This window comes from Equus quagga, chromosome 22 (assembly GCF_021613505.1).
Source record: "Equus quagga isolate Etosha38 chromosome 22, UCLA_HA_Equagga_1.0, whole genome shotgun sequence".
Taxonomy (NCBI): domain Eukaryota; kingdom Metazoa; phylum Chordata; class Mammalia; order Perissodactyla; family Equidae; genus Equus; species Equus quagga.
The window spans coordinates 23,154,572-23,170,975 of NC_060288.1; the positions used below are offsets into that span (position 1 = coordinate 23,154,572).

General features: G+C 37.8%; 2 protein-coding genes across 5 annotated transcripts in view; both read left to right on the forward strand.

Moving 5' to 3' along the window:
- The window catches only part of SORBS2 (sorbin and SH3 domain containing 2), a 143,110-nt gene that overhangs the window by 121,047 nt on the left and 5,659 nt on the right, over nt 1-16,404 (forward strand). For all 4 annotated transcript variants that reach the window (XM_046648463.1, XM_046648464.1, XM_046648465.1 and 1 more), the window contains one exon: nt 14,466-14,515. In XM_046648463.1, coding sequence (XP_046504419.1) covers nt 14,466-14,515 — 50 coding nt within the window. The remainder of the gene's footprint in view (nt 1-14,465; nt 14,516-16,404) is intronic.
- Nucleotides 401-14,458, forward strand: LOC124231667 (uncharacterized). Its single transcript, XM_046648467.1, has 3 exons — nt 401-1,855; nt 3,582-3,776; nt 8,628-14,458. The coding sequence occupies exons 1-3, from the start codon at nt 1,472-1,474 to the stop codon at nt 8,841-8,843; spliced, it is 795 nt and encodes a 264-aa protein (XP_046504423.1). The 5' UTR covers nt 401-1,471; the 3' UTR covers nt 8,844-14,458.

Below are 16,404 nucleotides of genomic sequence, written 5' to 3' on the forward strand. Positions count from 1 at the left end.
AAAGTCATCTACCTGGAAAGAACTAAAGTAAAATGTGATCCACTGGCCTCTCACAAGGCCTTCATATATACAGCCTGTTGCGTTCTTTATAGTCCAACAACAGTAGATAAATGTATTAGAATGTTCCCAGGCAGTACTTCTATTACTACTTTTAATCAATTTACATAAAAATTCTGTCTTGTTCAATATATCTAGAAAATGGCCATAATTTTAAGATATGCAAGTGTATTTCTGTATTTCTACCATGGGAGAATCCATCATCTCCTGAATTATATTTCTACTATGGGAGATTAAGCTTCATAAGTGATACCTCCACAGGTTTACATAAAATGTCAAGCTTTTGAGAGAGTATGGGAGTTCTAGCAGAAGTTCACTCCCATTCACATCATATGCTCCTTTTCTATGTAAACATTTACTCTGGAGTTTTTCTTAACTTTGAAGTAGCAGTTAATATAAGTTCAGTTTCATTCTGATCATGGGTTTCTGTCCTTGAAAAATATTTCTCAGAACTTATTCATTTAGAAATATGTTCATGTATAATGGTGTAAAAATATTTTGTGCCATATGTTATAATCACCTTGCAAACATAAGTGAGAAAATTATGAAAGTTCAAAAGATTTTCTGCAGGAAGAGAGAACGCTAAACAAATTCAGGAAATAAAAAAAGCTCAATTATTGGTTTTCATCCTACATTAACATGATTTCAGAGTCATTTATGCTACTAAATCAATATCTTGAAACCTAATTTAAAAGAGGTAGTCTGTTAAGTTAAATCTCTTAAGATTTTGCTATCTGTCCTTGTAATCTCTATGACAGCTTTATCTTGTCATTTGACATCCAAGACCCCTTCCAAATACTAGTAGAGTTTCGTTTTTCGGATAACTTTGTAATTACCATGCTAACGATTTTATGTATTTAGATTCAGCAAAATATCTTCAGATCTAGACCACAGCATAAAATATTTTTTATATTCACTGCCATGCCTTTCCTGCATTTCTCTGTCTCTGTGTTTTGATGCGTCATTATTATTTTCTTGGTTTATTTTATTTTTAACTTCATAAACCCTGCTCGTTTCTAAGTTGGCTCCCAGTGGACCAGCCCCTCCTCCCACGCACAAAGCTTCACCTGGCCCACGTAAAGGAGGTCTCCAGGGACTCGCACAGGCGGCGCTGTCCCTGACAGCCAAGTGTCCGCCAGCAAACCCTTTGGCCCTGACACCACCTCCTTTTCTGGACAGCTTCTTGGATGAATTAGAGAAACTAAGTACTTTAACCTTATCTGGTGACCAAGACAAATCAAATATCCTAGAGGAGATCACCCTTGAAATTCAGGAGGAGCCCTCAGTTCTCTTTCCGTTGCCTCCAGCATCTCTACCTGCCACATCACCATCCTCTCTGCTCCCTTTCACCGGCTCTGGTGTCAGCTCAGCCACAGCCCAGCTCTCTGAGGCAGTGCCACTTCAGGATCCCAGAATGACACCTCAAAACAAGTTTGCAGATCTGACAAAAATGAGAAGGGGCTTTTCGGGCCCTGACAAAGTACCTCAAGTCCTAGGTGATAAGTTCGTGGCCTCTGCACACACCAGTGTGGGTCCCTTGCCCCAAACCCTCCCTGTCATTGGAGAGGAAGATGAGGAAATTGGTGAGGGGGTCATGTCAGGCATTCGAAGAAGGCCAGAATCTCAAGAAGCAGATGCCTTGTGGTGTGGCCATGTTGGCACAGAGACGACACCAAGCCTGCACATTGAAGAGGAGGAAGAGGAGAGAAAAACTGACTACTTAAAATATCCAGTAGCCAGCCCCACAGATCCTAGGACCCCTAAGGAAGACAGCAATGCAGCAAAAACCAGTAATGAGGTATTTTAATTTTGCCTACTTCCTGAAGAACTAACCAGTCTTACTACAATTAGCTAGTACAGTTAATCATATTAATAAACATCAATTTTGACATTGCCTTAGAAACTTCCTTATAAGAAACACAAGGGCTCTATAAGTCAGGGGCAGAGGGATATATGGAAACACACCGAATTTTCATAAGATGATGGAAATATATGATATAATTCCATTATTTATTTATTACTCTAAGTTCATATTTAAATAGTCATTGTAATTTATATAGTCTTTCTAATTTTCTAATATTAATAATTATACCTAATAGTTGAGCTCTTCTTGAGCATCAGACAGTATTCTAAGAATTCCACATCTTTACTCTTCAAAACTCAGTAAGATGGATTATGTTATTATCCCCACTTTAGAGATGAGGAAATTATTACACAGAGAGATTAGTCCAATTCCAGGATGTGAAAACTATACACCATCCCTTTGACATAGTGGCAGTTTGAAAAAAAGAAAAAAGAAAAAGGAAAGAAGGAAAGAAGGAAAAAAAACGGAAAAGAAAAGTAGTACTCCAGACCCCTTTCAACTCTTTCTAAAGAGGTAATTTTCTTCAAGTCGGTAACTAATTAAGAATTGGGTCCTGCCTCTTCATCTTACAAACACAGAAACTTGGGCAATGATTTTAATCGACAAAGGAGGAAAATACCCTGAATCTTTAGCTTGTGAACCTCTTTAAAAAAAGAAAACCTTGATCTCTCAAATATGCAACCTGTGAATTACAAAGCAAGTATGATTACTGTCAAATACTGATATTATGAAACAAAAAGAATGATCATGTTATGCCACTACTCGAGTCACTTTCCTCCATGATCCTCTATGTAAAAATCTTAAAAATTGAAAATCATTTTTAAAACCCCAGAGTTTCCTATTAAGATCTTACCAATAATGAACGTAGAGGCTTTTGGCCTATACAGGGTCTTCTTGGGCTTAAGCGATGGCCAGTGCCCATGAGGCCCCTGGTCACTCACAAAACCATGAGGCTTGGCTATTCCCAAACCAGGAGAGAAAATTCACCTGAACAAAGAAGCCAGCCATGCCTGCGTTCGAATAGAACAAACATACCACTTAACAATAGGGGTCATTCGTTGCAGGAAGACAAACATGTTTCTAAGTCAAACGCTTAAATAACTAATTTTCTCTTCAGCTTAATCAATTGGAAGACATGATTAGCTATGTGGCTTGGTTCCCAGGAACCTGTTGTGGGCAGTACCCCAGGCCTTGCATTCAGGGCCATTCCCACCATGCATGCACGCACACGCACAAACGCACGCACACGCATGCACGTAGAGGTCATAACTTCCCTTGCTTTGTAACCAACTGACTACATATAAATTGTGATCTACCTTACACCCAAGTTACGAAGAGTCATTCAGGGTTTTAGATCCTTTTTACTTTCCTGTTTAGAAGGAGCCATCATATAAATATATTATAAAGTTGTAGAATATGGGGGTTCTTATCTCCAGCCACTCCAATCAGAAAAATTAAACTGATCATACTCATAGGAAATTTTGACTCCAATTCAAAAGAAAAAGTTAGTGCTTTTAGAGCAAGCATTTGTCATAAATGTCACTTCCCAGTGATTTGGTAACTTTAAAATTATTTAAGTTTGGGGGGTATTCTCTAAAGACCGTGTAACCTCGTTCTGGACACGAGCATAATCTCATCTTGTCTTTCCTCAATATTTAAGACACCTTCGTTCTCTCCGGGCGACCGAGCGTCTACACCTTTTCCCAGCTGTCTTCTTTCCTCCCCTCCCTTTCATTCTCCCTTGGCCTCTGACTCTGAGCTGGTCTCTACACTCTCTCAGCCTCCCCAGCCCTGCTCACCTCCTCTCCTCCCTAAATACTCTTATCAACAGGAGATAAATTCACCAAAATTAAAGGTAAAGGCATCTTGAGTGTGGTTTGTTGCATGTCTTTAAATGGACTTAATGCCTTAGATGTGTGTGTTTAGATCGTGCCATCTTACAAGATCTAAAAAGTCATGTAAACGTTGGTTGCTAACTTTTAACATGTCAGCGTGGCCTCTATCCCAAAATGTAAAAGATAGAGTCACATAGCAGCTATACCCAGATTGAGGAGAAAAACCAACTAAGGTTTATGTAAGAATAAGGAGAGAGGCCAGCCCAGTGGTGTAGTGGTTAAGTTCGTGCACTCCACTTCTGCAGCCCAGGGTTCATGGGTTCGGATCCCAGGTGCAGACCTATGCACCACTCATCAAGCCATGCTGTGGCGGCATCCCACATACAAAATAGAGGAAGACTGGCACAGATGTTAGCTCAGTGACAATCTTCCTCAAGCAAAAAGAGGAAGATTGGCAACAGACATTAGCTCAGGGACAATCTTCCTTACAAAAAAAATAATAATAATAATAATAATAAGGGGAACCATCCCATTTAAAGGTGTCAGCTTTGTGCCTGTCATCCTGTCACCTCTTCGTGGGCCCATTGCTCTGTTTCCCACCATCAGCAGGGTTGTGGCATTGACTGTGCTGAGTCTCGTCCTTCCCGAAAACTGTAGTAAATTAATGAGGATGCAGGAACGAGGCGCCTTTTGTAGATGTAACAAAGCATCTGTCTCTGAGACTTGCAGGCTGGCAGCTCTCTTGGTATTTAACTCTCCTTAAGGATGTCATTAAAAAGGATTTTTAACAAAATTAGTGACTGGCCTTGGAAAGAGATTTCATGACCATCAGAGCATGAAATCAATCCATCACCCATAAGTTTTGCTTCTGTGATCAGAATGATCCTGAGATCTTTTCCTTTTGACAAAAGGTGATAGATTTCAAATGATAACTCACCCTCACGTCCAATCGTTCAAACTTGAAATGAGAGCCTCTGCAGATAAGTGAAAAAACGAAGGCTCTTGGCAGAGTCAAGTCTCTGTACCAGAAAACAGCAACATCTGAGATACGCTATTTCCGCAGTCTTCAAAACCCCCGTCACCAAATCCATCCTCCCAAATTCTCCATCCATGTGAATTTATCTTACATATGAAAGGAATTTTTGAGAAATATGGAATACTTGCCCTTTGAAGTTTTATCTTAGCTGGCAGGCAATAATTAGGAAATGTTTAAAATAATACTACTACTTTAGATAATGTCTAAGACTAAGAATTTGCCTTTTTTTTTCTCTGTGGTTTTCTTTTTAAGGCCAAAAGTATTTATCCCTTGCTGTTCCCTACTTGTTCTTCAGCCTTTCTGCTTCGTCAGTAAGTGGAAAGGAACTTTGGAACAAGGGTTCTCTAATTTAGAGCGATGGAGTGTAGCATCCACGCTACAGCAGTGTAGCATCAAGGACAGAACTAGGGTTTAAACAGGTTTATTCTCCTGCAAGAACCAAGCTCATCTCCCATGTACTTTAGGTTTCTGCGGTTTGCAGAATGATATGAGAGAATGGAGTATTCACAATAACGATTTTTTTAATACTAATCCTATTGGATCAGACCCCACTCTTATGACCTCTGTTAACCCCAGCTACTTCATTAGAAGCCCATCTCAAAATACAGCCACACTGGGCATATGAATTTGGGGGGGAGCACAAACATTTAGTCCATAACAGTTACTTAGGAGAAGATTTTTAAGCACCAATGGTAGCTCCTCTTCTCTATAACCACAAAAGGAGTGGAAATGGCCAATAGCAGAAGAAAGACGAGGGTGCTGCTCTTTTTAAAATGGGGTCCAGGCACAGGCGCTGAGTTAGGCTCTTTCTATGCACTTCATCTAATTTCATTCTAAAAGCTACCCTCCCGGACAGAATGAGAAGTGACTTAAGAAGTTTTCTGATTAGAGAAAGAGATTAGATATTAAAACCAGACTGTTCTGGGCCGGCCCGGTGGTGCAGCGGTTAAGTTCCCACGTTCCGATTCTCGGCGGCCCGGGGTTCGCCGGTTCGGATCCCGGGTGCGGACATGGCACCGCTTGGCTTGCCATGCTGTGGTAGGCGTCCCACATATAAAGTAGAGGAAGATGGGCACGATGTTAGCTCAGGGCCAGGCTTCCTCGGCAAAAAACAAAACAAAACAAAACAAAAAAAACCCAGACTGTTCTTAAAGGCCTTTGGAAATGGTATTGAAATGCATGGGTGTGGAGTGGTTTAATGTAGCTTGTCGTGAATCGGATTGATCATTTCAAGTAACTTCTAATTCTATCCTAGCCTCTCCTTGGTTTTTTGGGGGGGGTGGTATTGAGGTATAATTGACATATAGCCTTATATTAGTTTCAGGTGCACAACACAATGATTCAATATTTGTGTATTTTCCAAAACGTTCACCACAATAAGTCTAGTTAACAGCAGATGCGAGAGAATGGAGGCATTCACAGTAAGGATGTTTTATAAGAATACTTTAATAACCACATCGAATAACTAACTCCAGAAAAACGAAGTTGTTTTTCTTTTACCGCACATTTGAAAGCAAATATTAATTTTTAATCCCCCACTGAGTTTTTTGAAAACTGTATGTCTTTTTTTCTCTTCACAGAAAGAATAGAAGTTGCCTGCAGTTATACATGCTTATAAATATAAATACAAATTGAATCAACTGCAAAGTTGAGACCATTGTTATAGTTTAAACCCACATCTAACATAGGAACAAGCTGTGCTGATTTGATCCTTTAAGAAGGCTTCCTACTTCTTCCGTTTCAAGAATGTTAGAAGTTATGCTCATTACAAAGAAAGTAACCTAGCACTAAAAGCAAAAGGAAAATAAAGTTTTAATAATGTTTTAATAGGCATAGTATAGTAAGCATGAGATCATGACAACATTTTTATCAACCCTATCAACCGTTGTTTTAGTTAACCCATGTTAACTGAATGCAATTTTATTTTTTTAAAGTATTTTCTGAGACAATGTAAGTCTTTCATATGCAATCTAAAATCATCCATAAAAGTAAAATTTACCACCACTTTATAGATGACAGAAGACTGAAATGTACCATATAAATTATGAGTTTGATGTATAAATCAGAGTCCAGTATTTTCTCTAGTCTTTTGAGCATCTTTTTTTAAATAAGGGCTTTTCATAATAAAAATTATTATAATTCTCAGCTTTTCTATAAGCTGAGCTTCCAATTCCATCTAAGAGAATATTTTGGAAAAGAAACTTATAGCACATGAACTCAAATTGCAGTGGAAGCTCTTTATGAAGAGATAGAAAGACTCTGTCTTGGGTTTCTTCCAAGAAACTCAGTTATTGGGATCCCATAAGAAAGTCTCTTGACCCTAAAGCCATCCCATCAGAAGGTGATCCCCTTAAGCACAGTTTCCAACATGAAATTAAGCCCTGGTTCTTCCTAATATGTTCAAACGATTTTTCCAGTTGTTTATCCACATCATTCCAACAGCCAAATGTTTTTTTCCTCTATGAGCCTTGATGTTTATAAAACCCCTGTATTAATCAAGATTGGGGCAGCTGCAGTGCCTGAAAACTCAACGTAATTATAGCTTAAACAAGATCTAAGTATATTTCTCTTACACATAAATATGGGGCATCCAGGGCTGGTATATGGCTCCAAAGTCATCTGAGTATCCAGGAGATTCCATTTTATTTTGGCATATCACCATCCTCAATGAGAAGCTTCCACTGCATGGTCCAAAGTGGCTGCACCAGCTCCAGCAGTCCCTTCCTCATTCCATCCAGCAGAAAGGAGAAAAGAGGAGGGGAGCTTATGCCTTCTCCCTTGAAGGCCACTTCCTAGAAATTGCACACATCCTATCAGTCAGAACTTATCACATGAGCACATCTGGATACAAGAAAGGTTGGGAAATAGACTTTATTCAGAATTCCCATCCACCTACCTAACATCCAAGCTTCCATTACTGAGGATGGACCAAGAAGACAACAGATATTGGAGACCATCAAGCATTCTCTGCCTCAACCTTTAAAGAAAAATGCCTAAAGCATTTCATCCCCAGAGACTGGAGATTTGAGGTCAATCATTGCTAATTATTATGAAAATTTTCTTAAATTAGAGTTGACAAAACCACATGGTTTTATTTAAAAGTCCTTTAGTCCTGCTAAAGTTCTCATAAACCACATCAAATGCCAGATGGTACATTGCTATATCTTGTTCACTATTGGCAAGAAAATAAAGCATATGCAAACACAAGAAGGGTTAACCTATTCACTGTCATATTAAAAATCTTACTTTGAAAGAATACCAAAATAGTCACAAAGTGCATGGAGTTGGGACAATATTCAGTATTTAATCATATTTCACCAATTTCCCCAGAAAAGCCACATTTTCTTCTTATAGGTTTTGTTAGAAAACTTGCCCCCAACAAGTAATTCACACTTTCTATGAAATTTGATGGATATTGAAGGAAATTTCCCTCTATCTTACCCTGCATCTATTCAAATAAGCACAAAGAAAGCTGGTCAGATCCGAGAGTGTCTTGAACCCAATTGTTAAGCGTTCTATTAAAGACATAACATTTCTTGTCTGTGTTCTTAGCCATCTATATTGCGTTCAAACGTCTTCTCTAATGCCAGCTTCCCTCTATAAATCTTTCTCTGCTATGCCTGTGAGTTCCGTACTAAAGCAGCAACTGATGCCTGTGGTGTGAAAACTATTGGCAGCTGGAAGAGCTGTCTGCAGACTATTAAACCCCTTCCATTGTGCTATTATTCAGGAGTTTGGCATGCTGCGTGTGCATGGAAAAAACAAAACAAGAAAGCTCCCCCTGAAGGTTGTATAATGAAGATGAGAACTAACTAACTTCTTATGGCTTTTCCAGGCTGATTTAAAAAGCAAGATATTTGTCTTGGGTAAGCCTCCACGTAGCCCAGTGATGTCTAGGAGATCCTGCGGCTCGCCTGTCAGAGGGCTCAGCGGTTCCCACAGGGTAGGGTCAAAACACCCCGCCTTGAGCCGGACACCCTGGCCACCGCCCACACTCCCAGGGGGCTGGCTCTCCCTTAGTTGTCATTGCTGTGCTTTGCCAGTAAAGTAGGGCTTATAGAGGCACCCTCAAGATAAAGTGACCAACTGATGAGAAGTTATGAAGTCCGATCAACACGAAAATCCTATGCTAAGTCTTTGGGCAATGTGCTTCCCTTTTATGTGGGTGTGTAAGCTTTCCAAAATGCAAAAAGACATGAGTCAGCTCTCCACTCTACAAATAAGGATGTAGTATATGTTGTCTTCGACATCTGTCTCCTGCCTCTATGCAATGTTCTCTGCAAATCACTGCTTTCCAGTTACTATTTTTAGTGCAAAGAACAAAGCTGTTGTCAATCATATACTGAGCTCACACCCTTCCAGTCATGTTTGCATTTGTGTCATTCAGTTTATTTGGATTTTTTTTTAAACCCATGATCCTTGTTGCAAAATATCTTGTTGCTCTGGTGATACATGCTACATTCGCTCTACGACCATTTTCAATCCAACCCTGCTGCTCAGAACTCTGGGGACTCCCAATCTCTTGACAGCTTTGACTGAACTTAAAGGTCAGATTACTTTTCCTTTAGCTACTGAGCTCTTTGGCATCTACAGCACTTTAAAATGAACAGATTCTAAATGGTACCATCAATTCTGAGGACGGCAGCCAAAGCGTGTGGGAATTTTCATCTCTGCATACGCTGGGATTCCTTTCACCATTTCTATTTTCATGGACCCTAGTTCAACCTTATCTGGTCTATCACATAACGGGTTCTGCAAGTTTTTAAGGGCTTCATTGCAAAGATTTCCTTTCCACTTATAGATACTTCTCTGTGTTGATGCCGTTTTTGTGCTTTTTGCTTTGCATAATAAGACTTCGTTTTGTTTTTGAGGCACAGATTTGTGTTGCCATAGAGAAAGAGGAATGTTGATTTGAAGAGTCTTAGACTCCACTGAAAGACCTTCCAGAGCCAAAATAAAAAGAAAGTTTTTTCCTCAATTAATGTGGCCCATCCATAAATTTCCCATGGGTCGATGAGGTGGTATGTTCTGGGTCACCTTAAGTTTTTTGTCTTTGCCAGATTTTTACATTATGTGTTTGCATGTTACATGTGTTTGTGTGGAACATAAACATTCTTTGTTCTTTAGATTTATGCAAAATTGTGTTTCACCTTCATAATTGAAGGAGGAAAAATAAGCCTATATATATAAACATGTTGTTAAGAGAATTTCATCTAATTCTGGTTGGCAAGTACTACAGCTAAAATTTTCTGGGAAAAAAATTGACTTAAGAACTCTAGAACTGCTTATAATTCTTTTAAAGATTTTTCCACGTTAGTATTTAAAATAATAGTCAATCCTTGAGAATTACCTAATACTGGACATAGCTAATCCTCCGGAGATGCCTCTGCAGAAGCACAGATAAATAGATGGGCTTTGGATACTGTATCTCACATCTGAGATAGGGAAGGATATATTTTACTGATACCAGAGATTCTAGGATATTTCAAACCAGTTTCCTTTATGATCAGTGGTTTGAGATTTGGTTCTGGCTTTAAAAATTAGCATCTCTTTAACACCTGTCTCATTTGTATCCATTTTTTACAACATTAAAAAATAACTACACTAAACGAGAAAAAAAAATGCTTGTTACATGGCCAAGGAAAAGGTTAAATATTTAAGATTTCATGAAAATACCATGATGCTTCATTGGATTTTCTCATTTTTATTGTACTCTTAAGACTCATCAAGGCAATACAAGCATGATCTAATTCTCGCTCAAAATTTCCAGCGCGGTGTCTGGCATCTGTTAACCTGAAAACCATCTTCTTAAGTTCAGAGTTCATGTGAGGCTCTCTGAATGTCACAAATGTATATTGTTCTATATTTATTGCAAAACTGCTAAGAAGTTATGAGTAATAGAAATGCCTGAGCAGATAGTTAAAATAGAAATGAACACAGACCAAAAATACTGGCGGCTAAAGAGTGATCCTTTCTCAAGAATAAAAAACGTGGGAAGGGAAAAACATGGTCATACAAACAGATGAATATCTGTTCCACATCGCTCTGTGGTCTTTAAAACATCCTTCCACAATGAACCCAGGCTGAAGGAACTTGGCGAGAACTGACCCAAGGCAGCAGTCTTACACATGTTGCTGCCACTGCTCACCATTAGGTGGCAATAGAGTGCAGATACACTACAGATCGTTTTCTCGAGGTTTGTGCGGACGAGTTATAACACCAGGGTGGAAAAGGCAAGATAGTCTCCTAAAATAATTGGCTTGAGTATCCGTACAGACATAAATACTAGCCTAAAGGACAAAATGAAGACGCTGATTTTAACCAACGTAGGCCATCTATTCCATCATAGCAATCTTCTCTGCAATAAAGAATGAAAGCCAAATTATAATTCCCTTTCTTCTTTTTACCTATTTGTGATATTAAGAAATTGTGTTTGAGTTTTACTGATCTTCAAAGTGAAGTTGAATTATTACTACTGTTGTTTTCACATGACTGACACACTTGAGAATTAACCCATAAATGTCAGTTGTCACAGCTCTTTGACAACTGAATGGGCAAGGTTGATGATGGCTTCTCTGCATGACAGAGGAAATATATCTGTGGACATATGGAGTCCTTTATGGATTCCCTGAGGGTCAAGATCTTAATCCTCATCTTGATGTTATGGATAAGGAAGCTTGAGGTGCCTATCCAAGGTTATATAGTCAATGCCAATCCCAGACAGATTAATGCTACTCATAAGTAACTATTAATGCTACTTACTCTTCTATTGGCCAAATACTTTTAAAATAAATTAATTCAAATACTGTAACTGGTCATCTTTCCTCAAAACTGGTTCCTACTTATCCACATTGACATGGAGATGATTCCTGTTAAAAGTAACCTTGGGAAAGTTCTAAAATTCACCATTATAATAAATACTCAATTTCTAATAAAAGCTGTGATAAATTCTGGCCTGACTATGTAAACAGTGCAGAAAATTGATGATTCAGAAAAAGTGGGGCGGAGGTCTTTTTAAAGGGTATGAAGGAAGAGAAAAGACATATTAGGAAAGATTGGTACAAGCAAAGACATTACTGGCTGGCACAGCCAGGAACACAAGTTCTTGAGAAGTAAAGGACTGTGGAATTAAGGGAGCCACATACTTCTAGCAATAGCCCAGTTTTCGTAATTGTCAAAGGGATGGTTCACTGAAGTGATTAGTGAGATGAGTTGAATTGAAGGAATTAAACGAATAGAATTGTAATAACAATAACTAAAAGGTTATACGTGGGTTTAAAAAGTAGAATATTTTATATTGAGTAACCATCTGATTTTTAAAGTCATATTCCCATTTTAACATAAGGGAGCAATGAAATCAGACCAACCAGTTTTACCAAGAACTGGATACCATGATGTAAAAGTAAAAACTTTTACTCCACTTAAAAATATTAGAATGGTTTAAATATGAGGAAATAGGCTCATCATTTTTAGAGCACAGTGAAATAAATTTTACAAAATATTGTCTCTTAACAACAAGTAATATTTTCTTATTTATAGCTTTGTTATGCACTGTAAATGGTGCTAGGATTGTTTTTGTGAGAGAACCATAATTATCTTGGTAAGTGGTCTGAAATATGGCCTTTTAGACTTTTTTAAGTTATGTTTTTCTATGGAGTATTTTTGAGGGACTAACACGAGCATTTTCAATATCATGTAACTTGAATATATAACCTTTGGCCAGAAATTTTACTCCTGGAAATGTGTTCTCTGGACTAGTTCAAAAGAAGAAAATAGCTCTTTGTATAAAAATATTTATAGCATTGTTATTTATATTCCTAAAAAAAAGTCCAGACCACTCTTAACTTCAAAAACAAAAAAGAGAGAGAAATGGTTAAGATAACTAAAAAACATATATACACATATGAAGGAATATTATTCTGCAGTGATTTACAATGAAAAAGACTGAGAAAAGAAGACCGGAAAATTATTACAAAATGTTAATAGCAGTTGATATATACAAATCTTATTTCTGCATGAAAGTTACATATATATGATTGGATGAGAACTTGAAGAAATGTAATAGGATGTAGACTTATGGATGACTTATATTTACCTCTTTTTATATATTTAAATGATTTAATAATATGTTGAATTAAAGGACCTTAAAAATTGCTAGAAAACAGCTTAGTCTTAATTATTCTTAAAATAGTATATTTTATATTTTTAATAACAGACACATTGTTAGTGATCTTATATTGATTAATAGGAGTAAAGTATTCTATACTCTTAAGTCATACGTATGTCCAATAATTTTTATCTACTCTTTAGTCTTAAATTTATATATTCCATGCACAAGCTGTTGAGTGAAAATTCTAAGAATACTGTTAGTAAACGCTTCCAATGAATAGACTCAAAGCTGACAGTTTTAGTACTATAAATGTCTGGTCTCCTTATTCTAGGTAGACAGCATGGAGAGGAGTAGATAAAGAATTCAGGAATGGAGCAGGTTATGGGACTTAGTGATTGAAAGGAACCCCAGAGCTCCCCATCCAATCTGGGACCAGTGGGGTTTGTATGGACAATTTGCAGGGCGGGGGGGTGGGGATTCCCAGCCTGTCAGTGATCTACTCATAACTCTGGGATCCAGGAGTGGGCCCTGCGGTCTAAAGACATAGGATTACTAATTCAGGAATCATCAAAGAGTCACTTTTACAATTGCCACGCTAGTTGATTTATCTCATTTCACCATGTAACCTTCATTTAGAAGAGAAAGCTTTTGAAATGTGTTGTGAATGAATTGTAATGCTTCTTTTCCTCTGAAAGGTAACATTTAGGTAGTCAGTATAAACTACGTTGAGTTTACATATTCAACAAATGTGCTAACTTTCAATCGTTGCAATATTTATGTGGATGTATGGGATGCTAAGGCTTGTCATTTCCAATATTATAAGTATCTATTACAGATACTGGTCTTGATGCTTAGTTTAAAAAGAAAGGAAACTCTTTTGAGAGTTCAGTGCACTGGGAATTTCTACCAATATTTCTCTTCTAAGGTAAAATGTTACGTGTTACCTGGATATTGTTTGTTACATTCTATTTAAAGTTCTCTGTTTTCTCTTTTTAAAAATGCATGTGTTTTCTCTACATTGAGAACAGAGAGTGTTAATTCAAATGTAGCATGGGATGTCTGCCTATCGATACTCTCATCTGTACTGTATGTGAAAATGTTGTCTGTGAAGGAAAAGCATATTAGAATGAATGTGGATACTTTGCCGTTAGACTAAATGTGGTTTATTTTCTGCTTGTTTGAGAAAACACTGAAGAATAAGGTTGTATGAAGGTGTCCAGAGTTCCCATTCTGGTGGTTTGGTGTCTGTGTTCTTGCCATGTTCCTGGCCTTTGAAAAATCAATGGGACTAAACTCTGACTTTTCCTTAAAGCTTGAGCAGATGAGATTGTGGATGTGTTTAAAACATTTGAACCTCAGTTATTCTGATTTCATTTAAAGTACCCTTCAAAATATCTTAATTACGAACCCTGCAGAAACCCTTTATTTGGCTTTTTTTCTTCCTCTTGGTTTTTTACAACAGGAAATATTAAATGTCAAGAAAAGTACCATGCCATTATCCAAATTATCTTTTAATTAGTACCAGTTTAAACATTGATTACATTGAGAATCATTTCATTTCAGCCACAGCGTCCTGTGTTTACTCATGAAAACATTCAAGGTGGGGGGGAACCGTAAGTATTATTCTTATCTTCTAAATTCAACACTAACCTTGACCCGCAAAACGGAAAACTGATGTACCAAGAGAGAGGACGGTACAGCTTTGCAAGTGAAAGAGATCAAAGTAACTACGTGAGACCTCCTAAATTAAGAGAAATTGCAATAGTCTCCATCTTTCATAACAGGTAGCAGAAGCTAATTTTAAAAAGACACCCATGATTTTGTGGAGAAGACTGTAGTTTATGCACTAGAAAAGCCCTCCAAAGCTCTACTGATTCCTAAGATTTATGAATCTGTGTCTCTCTGTTCTACTCACCACATAGATTCCAGTAACTACAGCTTTAAAGACACAGAGAATGTTCCAACATTGTTTTCACGCGTATTTGGAGACCAGGAGAATGTCAAAGTATACCTAAAGTGATAAGTTAGGAACATCATTCCAAAGTTACATTCCTGGAAGGACCTTTGAAAATGGCAATATTGAAACAGTCACTGTCTTTCAGTTAAATGCTTTTTCATGCTTTCAGATTCCCTCTCCTTTCCAACAGATCAGTCAAATCAACCGTTAATTCTCTCCTCACTCCTCTAAACCTGGCACTTAGCTAAAAGCATGCACTTCAGAAACCATCTCTCACCTGAGAATGGCTCTCCCTGAGTACAGCCAGAAAGGTGTTCTTGTTAAGGAAAAGCCTGTATCATGAAAAGACCAGGTTGGAAGTAAGAATCATTTAAAATTTCATTTAATTCAAAAAACTTTAAATATGATTTGTAACTCTAAAGTTTTGATTTGCTTTCTTATTTACACCAGCAATGACAGGATCATATCACAAGAAATAAGTTCCAGGGCTGTTTAGGTTTATTGCATTACCAGCACATTATTTTAAGCAGCTTGTAAGGAGTTTATGAATTAATGGGTATGTTAAGTTGCACGGTTTCATGTAATATGGAGTTAATTCCCCCAGTCATGGTCATTTGAGTGTTTACGAAACCACAGAGCTTACAGGTTGGAAGAAGGCAAATTTCAACATCCTGCTTTGGACATTATAAAACATTCTTTATTAAATGTCTATTTGATTGCAACCCCAATTAGGGGGATTATGGGGTGTCACTTAATCTCTTTCATTTAGAAAATAGATTTTGAGTGAAAATAGGAACATAACGTTATGATGTCACTGTAATTCAGAATTACAGTAAAATATGCTATAGAAAAAGTTGCAAGTTACAGAGAGAGCTTCAAGTTTGGCTGAGCACATCCTATTTAAAAGAGAAATTTCTTTGTGAGGCATCCTGACCCCACCACCATCATTCATCTCACCAACACATCTTTCAAAACAGCATTTTTAATTGTAATTCAACTGCATTTCCTGTCGTGCAACACTAATCTTGAAAGCTAACAGAGGCAGGAGGATTTCCTGAAGGTTTGTTTTTGTTTCCAAGAAACTCCTTACTCCCCCTTTTTTTTTTTTTTTGGTCTAATTAAACCAGAATGGTAAGTAAATTTTGGCAAGCACACTGGTTTTTGTCATATCAAAGTGAATTAGGAGTTCGTGCCAATTTTGGGTTTTTAGCCTTTGGGACCTTGAGATTCTTCAGGCAGCTGGGGTTTGTGGCCTTATATAGTCCTCTCTCCATAAGTGGTTAGAGATGTGCCTGGGTGGAGACCGAAGCCTTAAAAAATCAATCAGAGAATCACTATTTCCCAAAGTGAGAGACGCAGTATATCTCTACCAAATTAGCAGCCCAGGAATGACTCTCTCCCTCAAATGTAAAATTGGAAAAGAACCTATAGTGAAATCAACTTTCCCTGGGGATCTACCAAAGATACCATCCCTTTACCTGAGTGGCCTCAAATCAAATCCTTAAAGCCAACAACAAAATAATCTGACCACTCCAACCAGGGCTG